Genomic DNA, 21,185 nt, shown 5'->3' with positions numbered 1-21,185 from the left:
CTGCTGTGAGAGAGAGCAGAGGACTACCATTTACTAAGTGGGTTCCCCGTGCTGCATGCTTTGTTTAATCATACAAATAAGATTTGAAAAACATATGTGGACAAGAAAATTTTGTTGCAGGAACTAAGAGAAAACACACACACACAGATTAAAGAAGGAAACATTTGTTTATTAAAAAGGAAAAGGTTCTGGATGGCAGCACAGACAGACATGAGACAGATGAATGTACAGCTGTTCATGTTTAAAGACAGAATATAGACATAAATACAGTTAGATCTTTGCTCTGCTCTGCCTGCTACAGTATTTTTATACAGCCAAATCAAAGGAATATCTGTCACAACTGAACACAAGGAGAAATTTATCAGAAACAGAGTACAGATTGCTTCTCCAAGGCCAGGATAAACAAAGCCCAGAAAAGCCTCTCAAGCTTTACTATTACAAAAAAAAAAAAAAAAAAAATTAAAAAAATTTAATTGTGCAACATAAAACCACCTTCTGTGGATGAGAAAATTAAATGTCAGATTCAGCTTCAAGACAGACTGCTTGTTCTCCTGTTTGAACAAAATGCAAAAGGTAATTTTCCCTTGCTCTTATCACAGTGACTGCTCTGCCTGAAGGGAAGCCAGCACTGTTTAAAAGCAACATCTTAATTTTTCTGAGTTCAGTTCAGCCCATTCCCAATGCACACCAGAGAGAGGGAGGCTGATGAGATCCTCCCCTCTCCAAATTTTTTTTGGTACAGCAAAGTCATCTTGAAGAAGTCTCAGGAGATGACAACCAGGTACACTCAGAGACCAAAGAGGGCCTTACAGGATCCAGAGCAGAAGCCAGGCCATGGGCTGCAAATCCTTCCCCAGGGCTGCTGCTCTGTAGGCTTGAAGACATTGCCTCCTGTTGGCTCTGCCAGCTGGATTCCAGTACTAATTTGTCTGTGTTAAGTGAGTAAAATAGTGCAATTAGTCAACAGTACAATAAGCATAAAGGCATCTAAGGCTGCCTGTGGCATTCCATGACTCAAGCACTGCATCCACAGGGGAATAGGGAAGAGTGTTATGTCATGAGAACTGATTTCTTAAGTAAATAAATAAATAAAGCCAACACATACTTATTGCTGACACAGAATCTCAACTGCAAAGCTTATATGTAATGTTCATTTTAATAATTATTTCCTATTAAAAATAAATAAATGATCTTGCTTTAAAATTGTTTTTGATGCATTTTTTCTGCTCTTTTTTTTTTAATGTAAGTTTAAAATATTATACTTATTTTTGTTTCACTTCCAATTCAAGTGCAGTTTTGAGAGCCACAGAACATCAAACTTCAGGAATCTATTTGCTTCTTTATGAGAAAATAAACCAACCATCCTTCACGCTTTTGCTAATCATATTTAAAGCCCTGGAAGTCACTGAGAGCGCTTGAGAGATAGCAGTAATTTATACTGGGCACGAATTTCTTAGGGATCTCTTGTGTGTTTCTATCAACACAAATGCAAAGATGTAAAACCTCTCCAAGTTAAGGGTAATTTGTATTTCAAACAGTAAACAAATCTGAGACATCATGCTAAACACATTCAAGGCTACAGGAGTCAAAAAAAAAAAAAAAAAGAACAAAGCTTCTTTCATCGTTTCAACTGCGTCTTGGATACTATAGAAAAATATACAGCCGCCATCAAAAATTCACATAGACAAATAGAGCTGAATTCAGTCACAGCTGTTCCCCTGAATATTGGATGTTCTGTTTGTACAACACTCTTACCTGTGGCCTAGATCAAACACCCGAGTGTATTCTGCTCCTCTGTGCAGGGAGGGGGGCACAGAAGGGCAGGAGGACAGTCTGCTCCAGCATGACTCCAGCTAGGATGGAGACCCACTAAAGAACACAACGCCAGCACTTCTGGCTCCTGTTATTGCCTTAAGGGAAATACAACTAGAAGAAAGATCCTGTCATGAAGTGCCACAGGTTCTAGTCAGTATGTCATCATTTCAGAGCACACAGAGTGACATTTCATTGGCTGAAGGTGAGGAAGTTATTTTTTATACCTATTCCATATGCAACATCCAGTAGTCAGCTAAGTGCTTCATGTGTGTATGTGCATACACATGTTGTGTCACGCAAATGTTGATGAGACTGAACACGTTCTAGAGGATATCCAAGGGAACATATTACTATCTTCTTTAGCTATTGTCATATCTCAGGTAGTTCATTTTCTTCGTTATGGATGAGTGGTTGGAGAGCCACTTGCCTGTGACCAGCAGTGCCAGCTTGGCAGGTGCAGATCCATGTGGTGGAGCCTTCAGCCTCTTGCCCAGTACCCAGCTACTCTGGCACATTTGCAGCCACAACAATCGGAGGAAATAGAGGCACAACACTGTAAATACAACCTGCAACTCAATTTTCTTACATGGACCTGTAAACACATCAGCATCACCAAGTTTCCAAATTCATCAGTCAGTCATCAGGTTCATTTTTTCCTTAAATTGCCTTCAAGACGAAAATCAACCAAAGTTTAAATGGAAGGTTTGGGTTTGATTAAGCCCTGATTCTCAGTTAAATTGGAATCATAATATGAGGAATTCATACAATGACAGAACACTCAAGTTTCTCCCTAAACTAGGTCTGAAAACCCAAAAACAATAATAAAAAAAAGACAGATTAAAAAAAATAATAAATGTAATCCTGCTTCACATAGAATTTGAACTTAGAGGCTATGCTTTAATTATAAAAAACTTTTTTGAATTCAAAAATTACCTGATAGGAATATGCTGTGTTGAGTATGAGGCGAAAAGTCACTTTGATAATGGATTTGCAGTGATTTTGCAGCAGAAGAGCTGAGCACTTCCCAGCCTGTAATCTCTATTTCAGGACTGAAAAGAAAATGATCCTCCTGTAGATGGAGGTAGATTGCAGCTTACCTCCTGCCAAAGCAGCAGCTGAGGGATCATCCTATTGATCGGAGTGTAGCACAGGGAGGAGGATTAACTGAAGTAGATTATTTCAGTGAATGATTTACAAGCAACCTCCTCAAGAAAGGCATAGGTGACCACTGTGGTAGGGGCATACAGATGTGGAATTTACACCTCTGAAGTAGGATTTCCTTCCATGGAAAATGTCTGTGTGACTATAACCTGCTTGTGCAGCAGTTATTCCAGTGCCTGTATCTGTCATGGCAAGGAGGTATCAACCTGGTAGCTATTCTGTGCACAAACAAGTTGCAACATTCTGTGCTAAGCATTCAATTAAAAAAAAGTACACAAGTATCATTCACACAAGCATATTTATTATATAAATACTTTATAAATTACAAGATTTTAATTATAAACATAAACATTTCTAGGAAAATAATGTTTAAAATTCTTATTAACTTTTACAACTAATACAAGGCACATAGTGCAAAAATACATTTCTGATGCAGAGATAAAAAAAAAACAAAAACATTACCTATGTGTGTTATCTAAAATGTAGCTGCTTACACTTATGTGGTACAGTACTATTTTTAATTAATATATACTGCTAATTTATGGCTAGCTCTTTGTGGGTAAAAAACTGATATAGTTGCCATTTGATTATCAGTTTTACCAGCATACAAAAAAAGTATTTGGTTTACAGAAATCACACTGTCAGAAGTATGTATAGTTATCTATTACGTTGTATGAGATACTATGCATGTAGAAAATTTTGCTTGGAATACCTGAGTATTGGCCCTGAAACACATTATCTTTGTAAGCACATACTTCTACAGTTCTGGACTGTAAGGTAATCCAAAACAAGGCAGCCTTCCCCCCTATCATAGAGTTACTTCTCTGGGAGAAATAATTCTAATTAGCAGATGTTAAAGCTGCATTTACAACCATTCAAAAATCAAACTGAGTCAAAGGACACCAGCCACACTGTGAGCTTGATGCTGCCCTAAGATTTCACTAAGGTTACTGAAAACTAGATTGAATTGGAATACAAAAGGGAGACACATTACAGTGATTACTAATATGCATTGTAATAAGGAGTATATGGAAAGGGTTTAAGTAAATACATATTAATACAATCACACACAAGGTGATGTGGTCAACAGATAAACTGCTTTTACAGTACATTTGGTTGAGAGGCAGGGATTGAAATCAGATTTCCAAGCAATTTTTCTTCTTATTTTCTCTTCCTGCAACCACAGAAATACTAAGCCTAAATGTTTAATGTGCTATAGTGACTACAGAGTTTAAACCACACTTCAGCATTATTGCTAGTATTTGAGCACCACAAAGGATTTAATGAGAGGGACGAGGACAAATGTTTTTACTGACAGAGAAACACACAGAGATCTATCAAAACGATCTCAGGACAAAGAACACTGATCATGTACTTTCCTGCTGAAAATCATTGACAGATAATTCCTAATAGGATACACAAAGTTGAAAGCACTTGAAATTACCAGCTGTTTTCTCTAGTTAGCAATAGTTTCCTTCTTAAATTTTAGTAGAGCTGATCAAGAAAATCAGCAGAGAAAGAATTTTATGCAATACTGCAGAAAGAATCACAGTGGTTAGCTATAAGTAAAGTACTGCAGTTATGGCCCAGTTTAAGGTGTTATGCATGTCAGCAACATGAGTGCAATTTACTTGCTGAAGTTTCTACTTTACAGGGAACGGAGGTCTCCCCATTAAAACCTGAAGGTTGTAATTTACACACTTGTTAGCCCATAAACAGGCAGTACGTCCCTGAATAAACACCGAAGAAAACAGGAAGGAATTCTCAGCAGTGAGCATTACAGTAATGAGCATTACAGAGATGAAAGAATTAAAATATATATATATACACAGCACCTACAATTTGCACCTAAATGACAGATGTTCCTGCTTTGATGTTCTTACCACATCAGAGTTCTCACTTTACTTGAAGCTGGAGACCAGTAATTGCGTTAGGAATACATTTCCCACAAAACCCTCCACATCTTCCATATATTTTAGTACCATCCTAGAAATTAGATGGAGAGAAGAGTCAATCAGGAGAAGCTGCTGAAATCTCAGTTATATGAAATGCTCCTTGAGATTTGCACACAGTAGACTTTTTGACAAATCAAACTTTCAATTACTAAATCAAGAGACAGCATTTAACAGAACAGGCATATAAATCCTTTATTGTTATTGTTGTATATCTTCTACCCTGGCTTGATATGCAATATTTTCATTAACTGTGCTTGTTTAATGCTCTTGTTTAGTTGATCTTTCAGTTTCTCTATTAGACAAGTTGGAGTCAACTTCTGTAGTACATATCTTCAATAAAATGGTATTTTGCATGAGGCAGTATTAGGTATCTTCAAATTTTTAATCAACCTAGCTAAAATGACAATAGGCTCTTAAAAGCAGTAAGAGAAGGCTAGGCAGACAGTGCTGATCTGGCTTAGATTCCAGGATGTGTGATTAAACATGTCATGATACCATTAAGATTAGTTTATCAGGCCTCATGCTACACTTGAAAGAAGATTTAGACAGATCAGTGACCTTGAGCACTGTATTTTATTCATGAATAGCTTTGCACTGAAGAGTCATCAGGAGCGCCTCCAGAGGCATAATATTCTATAATAGCAGGTAAAGGAAAACAACACTGACTTACGTGGGATTTGTGTATATCAGCAGTTGCGTAGTTGCCCTGAGCCATCCACCTAACGGTACTGGACAATCTCAGACCTGTACCAGCCAAATTAATGCTGAACTGTCCCTAACAAAAACAAAAACAAAAGGTAAAATACAGAACTGGTAAATAGAGTTCAAAATACGAAACCACTTTACACTGGCATAGCTGCATATGTAACTTAGGTTATATCTGGACCAAAGGTACATACTTCTCCTGTGTTAGTTACATCCCATTATTTCCTATCTTTTGTCTCTTGTGACACAGAAACACATGAAGAAGTTATTCCGTAGTATCACCTGTTTGCAGAGTCTGGGTGCAGAGCTAACATCAGTTAATTCAGATTATTTTAGTCTTATTGCTATGTACTGAAATTTAATTTACAAAAAGTACATACACGCAGTATGCAATACTGAGGCTGACTTTCTTGAAAGACATTTCTAAGTGCCTGAACTCTTAGGAGATAACACAGTCAGGGCCTGCTGCTGTCTGGAAATTACAGATAAATCATTTCTTAGCCATCCAGTCTCAAACTTCTGCGTGCAAACTGCTCAAGCATCATCCTCATATCATCTCCCATTTCTTTCTCAGTATACTTAAAAGCAAAACTGAACGTGTATGTAAGTGGAGGTTAAATCAATGTTTGTTGGTAAATGGGATGCTTTGCTATACAAACCATTCAAAACATTTTATTGAATTTAAGGTCTTTGTTTATGCAAATAAATACTTTGAAAACTGTCTTCAGAGTACAGATCATTCACATGAGAAGAAAAATAATTTAAAAGCTGGTAAACAAACTACCTGATGAACTACCTGAGATATACCAAGATTGAATGAATTGACACTTTTTTTGTCTGCATACAGACACAGAGTTAGTTTCGATGCAAATTTACTTTTTCACTTCATTAATGAGTGAAAATATATATGCACTTCCAGAGGATGATCTTGAAGTCATTATGAGACACCTTAGAACATCCTAAGGTTTCTAATAGTGTAAGATTCCATGAACTATTTTCTAGGGCTACAACTGCATTACCAAGGGGTAGAATGCAGTATGAGAAAAACTATAAAGTGAAAAAGTTGAGTCAGACAACGTAATGTCCATGTACAGTACACAAATCAGTGTTTTACACTGGACTAACTTCCTGAATTCTCATCAGTAGATGGAGTGCATATGGCCCTCCTGGAACTCATCATTTGATTCAGTTTTATCCAGAGGGCATCCAGTTCATGTGCCTCAACAGTGCTCCATGGCATGAACCAGCAGGCAGAAAGGTGACTTACTGAGACACTCACTTAAGAATCCCCAGCAAATCCAAACTAGAAGTCTAAACTGAATTCCAGCAGTTAAAAAGGGTTGATTTCCTCTGGTAGTCTTCAAAAGCATACAATGTCAGGAGAGAACAAGATTAGAAAAGAAGAATTCAGAAGGATCAAAGAAAGTCACTTGAGAAGAACAAAGACTGGGAAGAATTGGGGGAAACAAAGGGTACTTCACATCTTGGAACTCAGAAGCAAAGGAGTGCAATACATGAAATCGGAGAAAAAACTGATTTATGTACATGGAACCTAGAGGCAAAGTGCAGAGTGAACAGTTGGTGGCAGAAACAGAAAAAAACCAGATGGTGGAGCAGAGGAAGGAGTAAGAAAAAACGTTTATTAATGTCACACACACACCAGGCAGAACAAATTTTAGAAATTTAGAACCTTGCAGCACTAAATCAGAAAAACTTTTTTCTTTTTTTCAAGGGGAAAGAAATCATAAATACCTGTGGACATCTGGCAGCACTGTAGCAATCTCCAGCTGTGGCAAATGGAACTGCTCTCCCAAGTATAGTCTGAGCAAAAAGAAAATCTGTGGCTAGAAAACAGAAAATTACTCAACACTGAAAGTACTGCATTAGAATATCAGAATCTCTATTAGAATTTCAGGTGAAAACAGTGTGAAAAACTTTTTTTTTATATATAAACTATGGTTTAAATAGTCAATTCCAGCTTAGGCAATGTTAATTTAACCTACAAGCTCAGTTTGCACTCTGAGACAGGATGAAAATAGGAGGATGTGCACCGGGTTATAGATCACATCCACATGAGCTGGCTGTGGCCCAGCTTCCCTACTTCAGACAGGGGTTTGAATGTGTTGCAAGATTTCCAGTTCTTTTAGCTTGAGAAGGGACTATCTACAGCATGGCATGAGCTTCTCAAGAAAAATATGCCCGTGAATTAGAGCAAATGGAATAATGGAAACAAAATCTTTGAAACTGAATCTAATTCACATGTAAATTATGTACGAAAATACAAAATTCAGGGCATTTGACCACTTGGGACAAACTAACATAGGAAGTGTTTCTCTGTTGGTATTTTTCTGGGTTTTTTTTCTTCTTTGAAATTTCTACTGAAGTCCTAAAGAAAATGTGAATTTTGTTTGCCCAGAAATGGCATTATTGGATACACAAGTGAGTTGAAAAGATAATTCTCTAATCACAGCTATGCATAATATCAACAGAAGGCTCACATTGGCTAAAACTGCCAAAATGCTTACTTCTAATTTGCATGGAGAAGACATCAAATCTTATTTTGCTAAAAACCGTGAAGCCAGCTGCAAGGTAATCATTTCGACAGGCACAGTCGTGCCTCCTGCTTCCATTGAAAGGACATTCATATGGATTCTGTAACCTAGAGAATAGCAAGGATTAATTTTCCATTTGACATTTTTCCATAACAGAATATTGTCGTGAAAAATAACTGTATTGCACTACGCCACCTACAGAATATTAAACTATTACTGAATATGTAGTTCGGCTATTGTCTCAGCTCAGCTGAAACATCAGTGAATTGAAGCCATTTCTAAAGTCAAGAAAGAAAAAAAATTATAATCATTTATTTCAATTATCTCAAGTCCAGCTTGGAAATATCCACATTTCTGCAGATGTGTTCGTACCTCTAGATATTCAAAACAGAAAATCGAGGAGAATAAATTATAATAATCTGCTCTTACCAAAGGTAAGTATCATTTTAATGGCTTATTTTGGAAGAAATAAATGCACTGAATAAATATACAAAACCACTTTCTTACCTGAATCCATATACTTCAGAGAAATTGTCTGCTTCTCCTTTTATCAACGTCAAATATTCTTTGGGATTGTCTAAGTGCATGTCCGAACAATAGATCTGAAAGAGCAAATATGAACGTTTAGCAAAATCTCAATGAGAAAAGTATTATTTAATAAAATTGTGTTCATAAAAACTCAAATATTAAGCATACTTTTATCATCCTTCCTTTAATGTTGAGTAGGTATTCACCGTCTTTTCTCATCCCCTTTTTAATCTGGATATCTCTGCAGGTCGTAATAATTTCACCTTCAAAACAAATGATTAAATCATATTAATATTTCATGAATAGAATTTAGTTCTAGCACTTATTTTTCCATAATTATGCTCTAAATATGTTCATTGCTTTTGTATAAATCAACTAGGAAAACATCAAGTTTGTCCAACAAGTACAGCTGTCACTTACATTCCTCTGCACGGCAGATCCTCCTAGTATCTGGTTTTAGATGTGGCAGGCACAAGTCACTGTATGAGCCATTTTCAGTCATACATGCTACTGTTCTCTCCTTTATCCCTACTCCACAAGACACTGAGCACTAGACATGGATAGCAATCAGGAGTTAGTATAGAAGGCAGTAAACAATTAACAGAAGTACATCAGCGAATGCCTTAGCACCCATTTGTTTTTGAGGCAGCTATCAAAAATCAGTTTGAAGATCTGTACTCACCTTGGTCCACTTTCCTACTCTCCAAGTAGCTGCTTGTGAGCATCCTTTGATGTTACAGTTATAAATATATGGGGAGGGTGTTACTGGGCATTCTTGATATGTCACAGTTCGAAGGCCGTAGGCATGCTTGTTTTGAATGGAATGAATTCCAACACAGTATGTGATCCTCTGCCAGAAATCTAACCCGCAGCTGGCTGAACACTAAAGCAAAATCCCAAGCATTGGTGTTATTCCTGTGAAGATGAACCTTCCCACAGCACTGCAAACACAGATAAGTCATCTCTGACCCTTGTTATGGCAAAACTGTACAATCTGATGTATGCCATATCAGTTAAACTGTGTGCAGAAGTTGAGGTCTGCTGCAGTAATGCATGCAAGGAGATGGGACATCCTATGCAGCTCTTCTCAGAGCTTACAGAGCAGTTCCCTCTCAGCTGCAATATGCATATACACATACTGATATAGGTAGTGCAAGGGAAATAGGATTGAGCTCACTTTGTACTAAAATGTTTAACAACAGAGATATAAGCGAAATCATTAGTTTACCTGTGATAACTCCCCTGTGAGCACAATGTATTTGGAGGGAGCTTTCCTGCAGTTTTTGATGGATGGAGGCTTTGTGGCAGGATCACAGAAGCTTTCATCCACTTGGATCCGGTTTTCATCCACACACTTAACATTCTGGTGTATTTCCTTTCTTCTATATGACATCGAGCACTGAGTACGAGAAAAACAATCACAGTTTGTGTACCTAAACTAGTTATTTGCAGAATAAGGCCATTTGCCAATTGTCACACATCATTAAGGTCCAGACAGCAACAGCCTATATGAAATCTTATCAGTGTTGGACTGAATTATGTACTGAGTCAAAATCCCTTACTTTGTTTTCACCATTCAGATACTTTCAATTGACTGGAAAAAAAAAAAAACAACAAACAACAGTAGCTCTTCTTGATATGACACTGTAACTGGTAGGTGAAATGGAGCAGAAAATAAATATGTCAGGCTAAATGACAGAGTGAGTGAAAAAGCTCTTCTCTGCAAAAAGAGTCAAATTAGGATTTCAGTGAAATATGAAAACAATAACTTGGTCTTGAGCACAAAACATCAGGAATCCCTAGAAGCATGTACACGGCATTACATTGATAGAACAGAAGAAAACAAAGCTGTTAGAGACGCTGAAACTAACCTGTTGTATTGAAGGAAGGTTCAAATACACAAACTGCAGTCTCAGCAGATGCAGTAAGCAATACTACTGCCTACTTAGTGCCTGTTGATTCTAGTCAGAGACCTGAACACAATTTAATACAAATTTAGTCCAAGACACAGTCAATTAGGAGACTTGTCAAGGTGTGATATATAGGCCAAAGCTATTGTTCAAATTTTTATATCTTTGAATCAAAGTGGTAATCTGAAGTATGCAAAACTAATGCTGAACAGCTCTGCTAGAGGGAACCTCTAACTTTATCAAGTTTCCCTGAAAACCTTGAAGAGACTGCAAAAGCTTAGAGGTGGTCCGTTCTACTACTTTGATTTTCTTCAATGAGAAAAAGTCCTCTGCAATATCCAATCTGAACCTCTGACTTCACCTTACTTCCATTGCTTCCTGTCTTCTAACCCTGTAGCACTGTGGAGAGCCTGTTTTCATCTTATTGGTGATTTCTTGCAGATTTTAGAAGGCTGCTGCTACATTTCGCACAAACTACCTCTTCTGGTCCCTTCAGCCTCTTGGCAGCCAGCCTGCAGGCCCTTTGCTGAATGTGCTCCCACTTCTCAATATCTTTCTTACACTGGGTCACCAGAACTGGGTGTAGAAGCTAGGCATGGTCTAACAAGTGCTGAGAAACAGACGATCACTTTATTCTCCAGGCAGCATCCCTATCAGTACAGCCCAGGAGGCTGCTGGCCATCACTGCTCCAAGCACACGGCTGGTACACCAGCAGCTGTCAGCAGGCCCTGGGCTGTTCCTCCCCAGGGGGACTTCATTCCCTGGGATATGCTTCACTTCTGTTTTGTTGTTATTCATAAAGTTGTTGTCATTCTGTTCTTCCATCTTGTCTGGGCCCCCCACATGGCAGCCCTGCCCTCCAGCTACAAAGTGCTCTCCCCAGTTTGGCGTCCTCTTGATAAGCAACAGTTGAGCCCTAAGGAACAGCTTTAGAATTTTCACTGAGATAAATATGCTGTTGAAAGAAGATGCAAAGTGTAGAGCTGGGCTTACAAACCTCACCTGATGAAAAAGCCCTGAACAAGCTGAGAGCCAAGTAAACAGTCTTTCAGATGAAAAGCTTTAGCCTTCTATTCTCTCCACACAAGCAAGAACTGAATGGGTAAAGCAATCAGTGATATCATGTTACTGATGTGGAAAAGCAACAGTGCTAGTACATCAGAAAACAGCCTCTCATCACTTCTTTAATTGGTAGGGCTTTTTGAGAAACAAAAAAAATGACATAAATTCTCTTGCATTAGGTAGAAGCAAGGTAGTAGAAATGGCAAGGCCACAAACAGGATGGCAGAAAATGTAAACCAGAACTCATTCAGGAGATCAGAAGATCCACAAGCAAATGTGCCTCAGCAGTGGTGCATATGTCCAGTAAGCCTTTAAAAACTCCATTCAGAAAGTGCACGTGTGGCCTTGTATCAGGGGATGGAGTGTGGATCCAGTTGACTGGTGTAGCTTATAGGAACACCTCATCTTTTAATGGCATGGAGTAGCCCAAAGTATTAGGCATATTAGGGATAATCCAATCATTAGGCAATGAAAACAGGCAGAAGAGCGTTTTTTACTATGCTTTATATATTATTTTAATAAAGATTCATATTTTTAGTACAAAAATGCGTATTTGATATTGAACATTGGTTACTGGTAACAGCCAGCCTTCCAACTGTGAGCTCTGTGAATGCAAATCTGGAAACTTTTCTGATATACTGTGATCAGTGAGGTAAGGAAATGACACACGAGCCCCCAGAGCAGAGACAGCTGGGCAAAATATTCCAAGTTTGAGTACATAATACACCAGGAGAGGGATACAGATGGATAAATACTTGAAGAGCTAGTATTAATGAAAGATATATGGGGTTATATATGAACCTTGTGAGAAAGGAATTGAACACAGAAATTTCAAGCAAACAGCAATAAAAATGTGGAAGAAGATAGGAAGTAGAGAGATGATGTAGTGAAACATGGTGCATTTGAAGTGGACAGCAGTGAATACCCAGCTGGAATATGCAAGTATTTGATAGGGAAGGAAATTCGCTCTCACACTCTGAAAATGTATTTTTCTCCTAAAAGAACATTCAACTGTTATTCCGCAATGCAATGCTGACTGGAAAGGTATCCAAAAGTGAAAAAAAAAAAGAAAAAGAAAAAGAAAAAGAAAAAGAAAAAGAAAAAGAAAAAGAAAAAGAAAAAGAAAAAGAAAAAGAAAAAGAAAAAGAAAAAGAAAAAGAAAAAGAAAAAGAAAAAGAAAAAGAAAAAGAAAAAGAAAAAGAAAAAGAAAAAGAAAAAGAAAAAGAAAAGAAAACTCTTTGCATCAAATACAGTTGCTTCATCCAAGTAGAAAGCGTTACTTACATTCTCCCATCCATCTGTCAGCCACTGGTACTGCATGCAGGCAGGCATCCAACAGGGCCTGTGGCCGGCAGGCCGCGCATCATGGTTGCACATTGCTTCACTCACTTTACTCAGGCCCTTCAGCTGACAGTAGATGTCCCTTTGCTGAATCCCCACACCACAGGATACAGAACACTAAAATTTATCAAAATGAATCAGTCATCAGAACGGGGTACGGTCTTTGAGATTTGTATTTGAGAGCATGACAAGGTTAAATGGTTCAAATTCTACCTATCCTACACATCTTTTCCTTCTTACTGGCCAAAGTTAGTTTACTACAATGCCAGGACATGCTGTGATAGGGATTCTGTTTTACCACGGTCAGAAGCACAGTGAAGTCCCAGAACCCACCCAATGACTCAACCTAATTATGAAGGAGATACCACTCTGTCAAATCACAGAATCACAGAATTGCAGGAGTTGAAAGACATCTCAAGAGATCATAGAGTTCAAGCTACTAAAGCAGGTTCCCTACAATATGTTGCACAGGTAGGCATCCAGAGAGGTTTTGAGTATCTCCATAGAAAGAGACTCCACAACTTCTTCAGGGCAACCTGCTCCAGTGCTGTCACCCTTACTGTGAAGAAGTTCTTCCACATGCTTGTGTGGAACATCCTACGTTTAAGTTTTAGGCCATTACTCCTTGTCCTGTATCACTACACACCACTACGCACCACTGAGAAGAGCCTGGTCTCACTCATTTGCCTCCCACCATCCTTTAGACATTCATAAACATTAATTAGTTCTCAGTCTTCTTTCCCCCAGGCTACTCAGCCTTTCCTCATAAGGGAGATACTCCAGGCCCTTTACCATCTCTGTGGCCCACTGCTGGACACCTTCTAGGAGTGGCCAATGAAACGTAGCCAAATTGAGGAAATTGGTAACAGAAAGCACTTTGCCTTTTATCAACACTATTTTGGAACTGAACTTACATCAGGCAATAGCCAAAGGTTCCGTATTTTCCTCTAAAAGTTCAGTCTGGGTCCTTTTTAAGGATTCGCAGAATCATGGAATCATTAAGGCGAGGTAACACCTAAGAATATCTCTTTCTGTAACATTGTACTTTTATACTCTCCACTCAGATAGAATCACAGAATAGTTTGGGTTGGAAGGGACCTTTATGATCATGCAGTACCAACACCCCTGCTATAGGCAGGGACACCTCCCACTAGAGCAGGTTGCTCACAGCCCCATCCAGCCTGGCCTTGAGAGCTCCCAGGGAGGGGGCATCAGTAACTTCTCTGGGCAACCTGTTCTAGTGTCTCACCATCCTCACAGTAAAGAATTTCTTCCCAATATCTAGTCTAATTTTACCCTCTTTCAGTTTAAAGCCATTTTCCTCCTTCTGTTGCTAACTGTCCTTATAAAAAACCCTGCTCCAGCTTTCCTGTAGGCCCCCTTATAATACTGGAAAGCCACTATAAGGACTCTTCAGAGCCTTCTCTTCTCCAGGCTGAAGAGATCTGGGTATCTCTGCCTGTCCTTGTAGGGGAGGTGCTCAGGATATGGTCTTTAATGCTTGGATCATTAGCACAGACCCAAGTCTTATCAAAGTCAATGATTTTTTTTATTCTTGGTTTTCAATCAGACTGTAAAAGCCTAGCAATTTCCCTAGTGCTTGTATCAATTATTTGAGACTGATCTTTTTTTTTTTTTTTCTGAAAAAGGAATTTTGATTGCAATTTTGAAATTTTTCACAGATGAATCAATACAGGAGGATGAAATAATAAGTCCCCCAATGAAACGCAGAACCAAAATATGTTTGGAGCATTTTCTTTTCCTCTCACAGGAATGCTAAGGCAACATACTACTCACTGGTATATTTCTTATAAATTGCAGGAGACAGAAAGGAAAAACAATGAACTTCTAATTTCTAGATTTAATTGTGGTTTGTATGTAAAATCTTGCTGATGTTCCTCTTTCACTGAAGCAACTATGTTACGAATATGATCTTGCCAAGCACCATTATAGAAGAGAAGAACAAAATTATGGCAGTTTTACATACTTCTTTCCATCCACTGGCTTTCCAAGTAGGACATCTTCCGGCTCTGCAGATTTTGTATGTCCGTGGTTTTTTTAAATGTCTGCAGTTTCCATCCTCTATTTTAGCCTGGAAGCTATTAAAGCAATGCACATCACGATGCTTCAAACCTTTCCCACAAGAAACAGAACACTGAAAAGAGAAGAATATTAATTTACTAGAAGTAAATTCTCAAAGTAGTAAGAAAACAAGAAGAATCTGTGGAGTAGGCCAAAATGGATTCTACAGTTAAATGAATAAGCTTCTCTATTATGCCATAATATTGACTGCACACATCTGAAATCGCTGCATAAGTTCTCTTGTACTGAGCACTACTGATGGGATGTCAAACCTCTATCATGTACTGTTCATTCATTCATACACTCTTTGATAAATATCTGAGCTCAGCTAGCCATGCAGGAGACAGCTTGCTATTATAATTTCACGACACCCTCTAGAAGCCTTCTGTTCTCAGTAAGCAAATTGCTGTTTTCATGTAAGCATTATGCTTTCTATGCTTATTATAAGATTTAAAGAAAAACAACTACAAATCATAGGTTTGCATCTTTCCAGCTACTAGGCTATGAAACCATGCTCGTTCCAACATCTGCCTTCCACAAGTCTTGGGTATCTTGCAGTACAAGGCACAGAGGCAAGGGAAGATGCATTATGTAGATGTTATATGTTACAGCACGTTACTCAGAGGTACAGCCTTGCTGTATGAAAAATGCTCTTTTTTCAAATTTTTCATTCCAAAGAATGAAAAATGCTCTTTTTTTTTTTCTTTTTCTCTTTAATATTTAGAAAAGCAAATGCACTCCCTCTGGATGCAGATGATCTAGGGTTATCAATGGAAAATTCAAGAAGGCGTGTTAAATCTACGTATTCCCCTGAAACAGGACTCGTTCTGACTTCATTCCATAGATAATACATAAAAATAGCTCTGAGAGGGATTGTTTGCTCCCAGTGTCTTGGCATCAGGTGCAGGCAGGCACAGCTGTGTTCCTTACAGGACAGTGACCCACCTTCAGCAAGAGACATGAACTGCTCTTGTCGCACACAGCTTCTCATTGCGACTCTTGACAAACAGGAAAGCAAGGAGAGTCCTCCAGCACAGAGCAAACACCAAAGAAAGGAAAACAGGTCTGCCAAGTGCTGAATCAAAAGCTTTAATGAATTTGAAGTTGGGGTGCCCCTTCTAGCTTTTCTGTAAAGATAAAACTGAGCAGCAGTAACAGTCCATGAATGAAAGTATAGATTCCATAGAAGATCCCAGATGGAGAATCCTAAGTCTCTAGAGACATGTAAATATAGCTCATGAAGAATCTTCTGTTGCACTCCATTCCCATCATCCATGATTTCCTTAGAGTTGCATATTGCACACACCTAGGGTGCCTGCCTGCCTTCCTTTCAGCTTTAGATCATCAGAATTCTGTGATTCTGTACAAGTTCCACACAAACACAAGGCAAGAAGCACCAGATCCTCTCCGGACCTGGACAGAGGCCTTGTTCTTTGCTCTGGTAACCACTCGTGTCCTTTTACTGAACCTAGTCTATAGCACATTCCTTACAAAGATGAATTTTGCCTTTTTTGAGCCTTTACTCATCCTTGAACCTCCTAATGCATTACTACACACAGTTTGTGGAATCTAATCCTCCCACTGACTGCCGGTTCCCTAGTTTTGTGAGATGCTCTGGTAATGATCTTCCCAAGGCTTAACTCACCCAACTGAAAGAAGTCTAACTGTACTTCACTCTCCTGCTTCTTGAATTCTTTCTGATCACTAAGGTTGCACAAGGTCAAGAACAACAGTTCAGGACTTCATATGGATAACATTCCACATGACTGTAGGCTCACAGAAAGCATATATATATTTTCTGCAGATTGCACACAGAAAAAAGTCCATAAGAATTTTAAATCTCAGAATAAACACAAATATTTTAAAAAGGGTATGAGTTGAAAAAAATATCCTGTAACCATTTTACACAGAAATTCTAGCACTTGTCTCAACATTGGCTAAAGTAATATTTCCCATATGTCACGTTCTTTTTAAAAACATAAAACTATAGTAAAAAGCTGGACTTGATTACTATTGTTCAAAGTCATTCTATGATGCTGGTAACTAGGATTCATCTGTTTGGGCTGGGTTTTTTTTTCGTAGCAATAAAATTCTATGAGGATTAGCCTGACAGAAATCCCAGTGCTTTCTGTGGTACAGACGGACTCTCAGGCAGGCATGCCATCATCAGCTCTCACCAAATTAAGGCTCTTTCTGCAGCTGATGGATGTAGTTTCACAAAAACCTCAGTAAAGAGCTTTTTTCTTTTATGATTTTACTATTGACATTATTTCATTTCAAGTTTGAAGACTAAGGATTATTTGGTGGATTTTGTTCTAAATTTTCCTAACCTTTTCTTTCAAGGCAGCATTTTGTGGAGCTTAGCTGGAGCTCACTGGGCTTCCAGAGAATGAAAAATAAACCAGTAAATGAGAAGCATGTAACAAGTTCTCTTTGTATTCATATTAGGCATAAGGAGATCTAACACATGAATGTGATCAAAAGCAGTGGTTTGCCACTAAAAGAGGATAACAGATATTTTAAAAGTACCCTCTAATGCACATTTCTTCTCCCTTTTTTTATTTTTTTCTTCTTAAAATGACAGAATTTAAAATGGCAGCCCCCCTAAAGCAGTGGTCATAGCACAGAGCTTGCTGGAGTTCAAGAAACACCTGGACAACAGTGTCAGACATCTGGGCTGATTTTTGACTGGCCCTGTGTGGAGCTCAACTTGATGATCCTTGTGGGTCCCATCCAACTCAAGATATTCTATGACATAAAGGGTAAGAAAATGTACAAACCCAAACAGCTAAACACAGTTGTTGCTTGAGTTACCTGACAAACTGCATTCTGATGATCTCTCAGTTGGCCCAAGAGTTTATTTGGGCTCTTTTAAAACTATGCTAGAGGTAGAGTGGGAGCACTACTGCACAACACGCTCATGAAGCGTGCTTTTGAGCACTAGTCATTGAGAGTAGTTTCAACTTTTCATTTGTTGTATCACAATTAGCTCTCCCTTGCTTGTCTCCTCTCTATTAGCCACATCTTCCCAAGGTTCCCTGTGGTGCTTGAGCAAAAAATAAGTAATTTTCAGCTGAAATCATTCACAAAGTTGTCTGTCTCTTTAGCCATGTAATATACTGTCAAGAAGTAATGCAGACTCTGGCACTAAATCTGTGAATTCAGGACCCAATGTCACAACTCTTCCCCAAGATATGCACAAATACTTGTGTTCTTAGCTCAATCAGAAAGGACGAGGGCTAGAAAAGACCAAGCAACCCATCAGTCCTGAGAAAGTGGACTGAATTGCAAGAGGCACGTACATGATTTATTTTTACATCTGAGCTACACGCGTTAAATACATAAGTTACACTGAAGATATTTTGAATTACCTCACTGAGTACAGAATCATTTAAAAAGTTCAGTGTTATGTCAGATTTATTGAGTTGAGAAGATGTCTTGATTTGATTAAACCAAGATGTCCTTGCAGCTGCAGTCTGTAAATCTGTTTTACCACAATTTTAAGGAAGTTGCTTTTGCAACTAGAGCAATGAAAGGGAGGAAGGGTAGGCTAAGAATGACTTTGTACTCTGCATAACAGTAGGAACCTGACACGCCAATGTTCCAGCATTCTTACACTGGGTTAGCATGGCTTCCAGGTGTGTACCATGCATGTGAATACCTGCACACTCCAAACCAGTCCCAGTGTGGGTGTAGAAGATTGTGCAGTGCACCACAGTATGACCTAACAGGTAAGTCTGAGCGCTGCAGCTGAAAACACTGAAAAGCAACAGCAGCTCTTCTGAGGTCATCTAGCTTTTCCTTAGCCATGTCTTTCCTGACAGGACGACTGTGTACTCTGTGCTCCATGGATAGGCAGCCTTTGTCTGTCTCATACAAGAACAATTTTGTTTCAACTTTCATTCAAAGGATAAAAAAAAAAAAAAGACCTATTTTTGAACAAATATTCAAGTACATTGATTCAACATCATATCACAGAATGGTTGTGTTTGGATGGGACCTCTGGGTTGGCTTGTCCCAGCCCCTGCTCAGCAGGGACACCCGGAGCAGGGTGCCCAGGCCCACATCCAGGCACTGCTGCGGGTCTCCAAGGAGTGGACCCCACAGCCCCTGGGCAGCCTGTGCCAGTGCTCCGTCCCCTGCACAGCACAGAAGTGCTGCCTGGTGCTCAGAGGGAACCTCCTGCATTCCTGTTGTGCCTGTTGCCTCCTGTCCAGGCACTGAGCACCACTGAAAAGTGTCTGGCTCCATCTGTGCCCCTCCTTCAGGTATTAATTAAGAGATTTTTTCCCAGAATCTCCTCTTTGCTAAGCTGAAAAATCCCAGCTCTCTCTGCCTTTTTCATAGACTGGAGGGGTACTCCAGTCCCTTAAATCTTCATGGTCCTACAAAAGACTCTTCCCAGGATGCCCATTTCTCTCTTGTACTGGGAGAAATGATGGCAGAACTGGATAGAGTACTTCAAGTACAGCCTCATCAACTGAGTAAATATGTATTTAGGAAGTGGGTATAAATAAGAAACAAAATACTTATACATACATACACAGAAAAAGTGGAGATTATGAAGGAATAAAGATCAAAGACAGACCTTTTAGGGTTGATGTAGAGAGTGGGAAGGCAAAACTGCTATGAGAACAGCCATATGGCACCTACTAGGAATGTGTGTTACATATTCCTCTCAAAAAGAAAGACATCCCAATTAAAGCAGAACAACAACAACAAAAAAAGACACAGATCAAACCTTTCCATTATATTAAAGTCAGTCCCATCAGGACAGATCTTGAAGGGAAATTGAATTTTTGCCTGCAGAAGTCAAACTCTACTAATGGTACTACAGAGGCATTTTAGCATTTAAAATTGCTACCATGTGGTCTGGACTTCTTTGTCTTGTGCAGCTGGAGGTAGTGTTAATAAGGGAAATCTTTCAGCAAAACAGCAATCTGCCTCAATGGAAGATGAACAACCATACTCAGTGCAGCTGCTGGAAAAATCAAAACCATAACTCCTGAAGTCCCAGCTAATGGTTTTCCACAGAAATTTTATTTATTCACTCAATTTGTGAATAGGTTTCAGTTTGGCCTATCTCTGACACCTCAGCAAAGCGCCTCCCATTACCTCAAACTCAGCAAAACCAAAACACAAGACTGCGCTGCATGTAATCCCTGTTGAGTCTTTCCTGCTCATGATAGTTGCCACCATTTTGCCCACCACTGCCAAAAGCCTGGCATCATTTCTGATGCCAGGTACAGAGCATTTGATTTCACTCTGCCTCTATCCTGTTGAGTCCTCACTTGTACCTAAGTCTGTTTTAAGTGTAAAGTCAAATAATGATTCACTGTGCAAAGTACTACATTTCACAGACGTGCTACTTTAGCTGTCATCTTAAAGAAAAGCATTCAGAATTTTTTTCTTTGTAAATGATTGATCATACTATATATACTACATAACTACTTCTGCATTTTCAAATTACATTTATTTCCTCTACAAATGTTAAATATTATGCTAGTTTTCATTTTAATAAATAATTAGTTCACAACTTATAAAGGAAAATTCTATTGTAGATATTTAGTGATACAGTCATGCTTATATTTGTCTTTTAAACTGAAATTCCTTAGCTCTCCAGGGAGTGAGCCAGTTGGGACAAACCTACTATAAGAGACCTATCACAACTGCAGGTGATAGAATCACAGAGCTGTAGGGGTTGGAAGGGACCTCCAGAGATCACGGAGTCCAACCCCCTGCCAGAGCAGCTCCCTAGCCCAGGTTGCACAGGTAGGCGTCCAGGCGGGTCTGGAACGTCTCCAGAGAAGGAGACTGCACCACCTCTGTGTGCAGCTGTGCCACTGCTCCGTCACTGCACTGGGAAGGAGTTCTGAGAAGAGTCCAGCCCTGTCCCTTTGCTCTCTTGTTTGTTCTGGAAACTGCTTCAAAACAAACAAACAAATATTTTCTATAGCTAGAGAATTTACAGGTGTGTGTGAATGCGACAGTGGACTCCACAGAAGCTCAGATATGAACTGCCATCCTCCAAAATCTTCTTGGTGATTTCCCTCTAGGAAACCTGCTTTAGCAG

At 39.0% G+C, this 21,185-nt stretch overlaps 1 protein-coding gene across 1 annotated transcript in view; it reads right to left on the bottom strand.

Annotated features, from left to right (window-relative positions):
* Window positions 1-3,307: 3,307 nt before the first annotated feature.
* ADAMTS20 (ADAM metallopeptidase with thrombospondin type 1 motif 20) overlaps window positions 3,308-21,185 on the bottom strand; it is an 84,971-nt gene continuing 67,093 nt past the window's right edge. Inside the window, exons 30-40 of the mRNA XM_065743418.1 lie at window positions 15,018-15,185; window positions 12,974-13,147; window positions 9,945-10,115; window positions 9,399-9,599; window positions 9,137-9,266; window positions 8,885-8,979; window positions 8,696-8,790; window positions 8,162-8,295; window positions 7,389-7,480; window positions 5,602-5,706; window positions 3,308-4,962 (exon numbers count right to left, since the gene is read on the bottom strand). Of these exons, the coding sequence (XP_065599490.1) occupies window positions 4,873-4,962; window positions 5,602-5,706; window positions 7,389-7,480; window positions 8,162-8,295; window positions 8,696-8,790; window positions 8,885-8,979; window positions 9,137-9,266; window positions 9,399-9,599; window positions 9,945-10,115; window positions 12,974-13,147; window positions 15,018-15,185 (1,455 nt within the window). The 3' untranslated portion in view covers window positions 3,308-4,872. The remainder of the gene's footprint in view (window positions 4,963-5,601; window positions 5,707-7,388; window positions 7,481-8,161; window positions 8,296-8,695; window positions 8,791-8,884; window positions 8,980-9,136; window positions 9,267-9,398; window positions 9,600-9,944; window positions 10,116-12,973; window positions 13,148-15,017; window positions 15,186-21,185) is intronic.

This window comes from Cyrtonyx montezumae, unplaced genomic scaffold, assembly GCF_038088225.1.
Source record: "Cyrtonyx montezumae isolate F1298 unplaced genomic scaffold, pur_monq_1.0 scaffold_3, whole genome shotgun sequence".
NCBI classification, from domain to species: Eukaryota; Metazoa; Chordata; class Aves; order Galliformes; family Odontophoridae; genus Cyrtonyx; species Cyrtonyx montezumae.
Note: the sequence above shows the minus strand (reverse complement) of the source record. Positions and strands in the feature narration are given on the sequence as shown.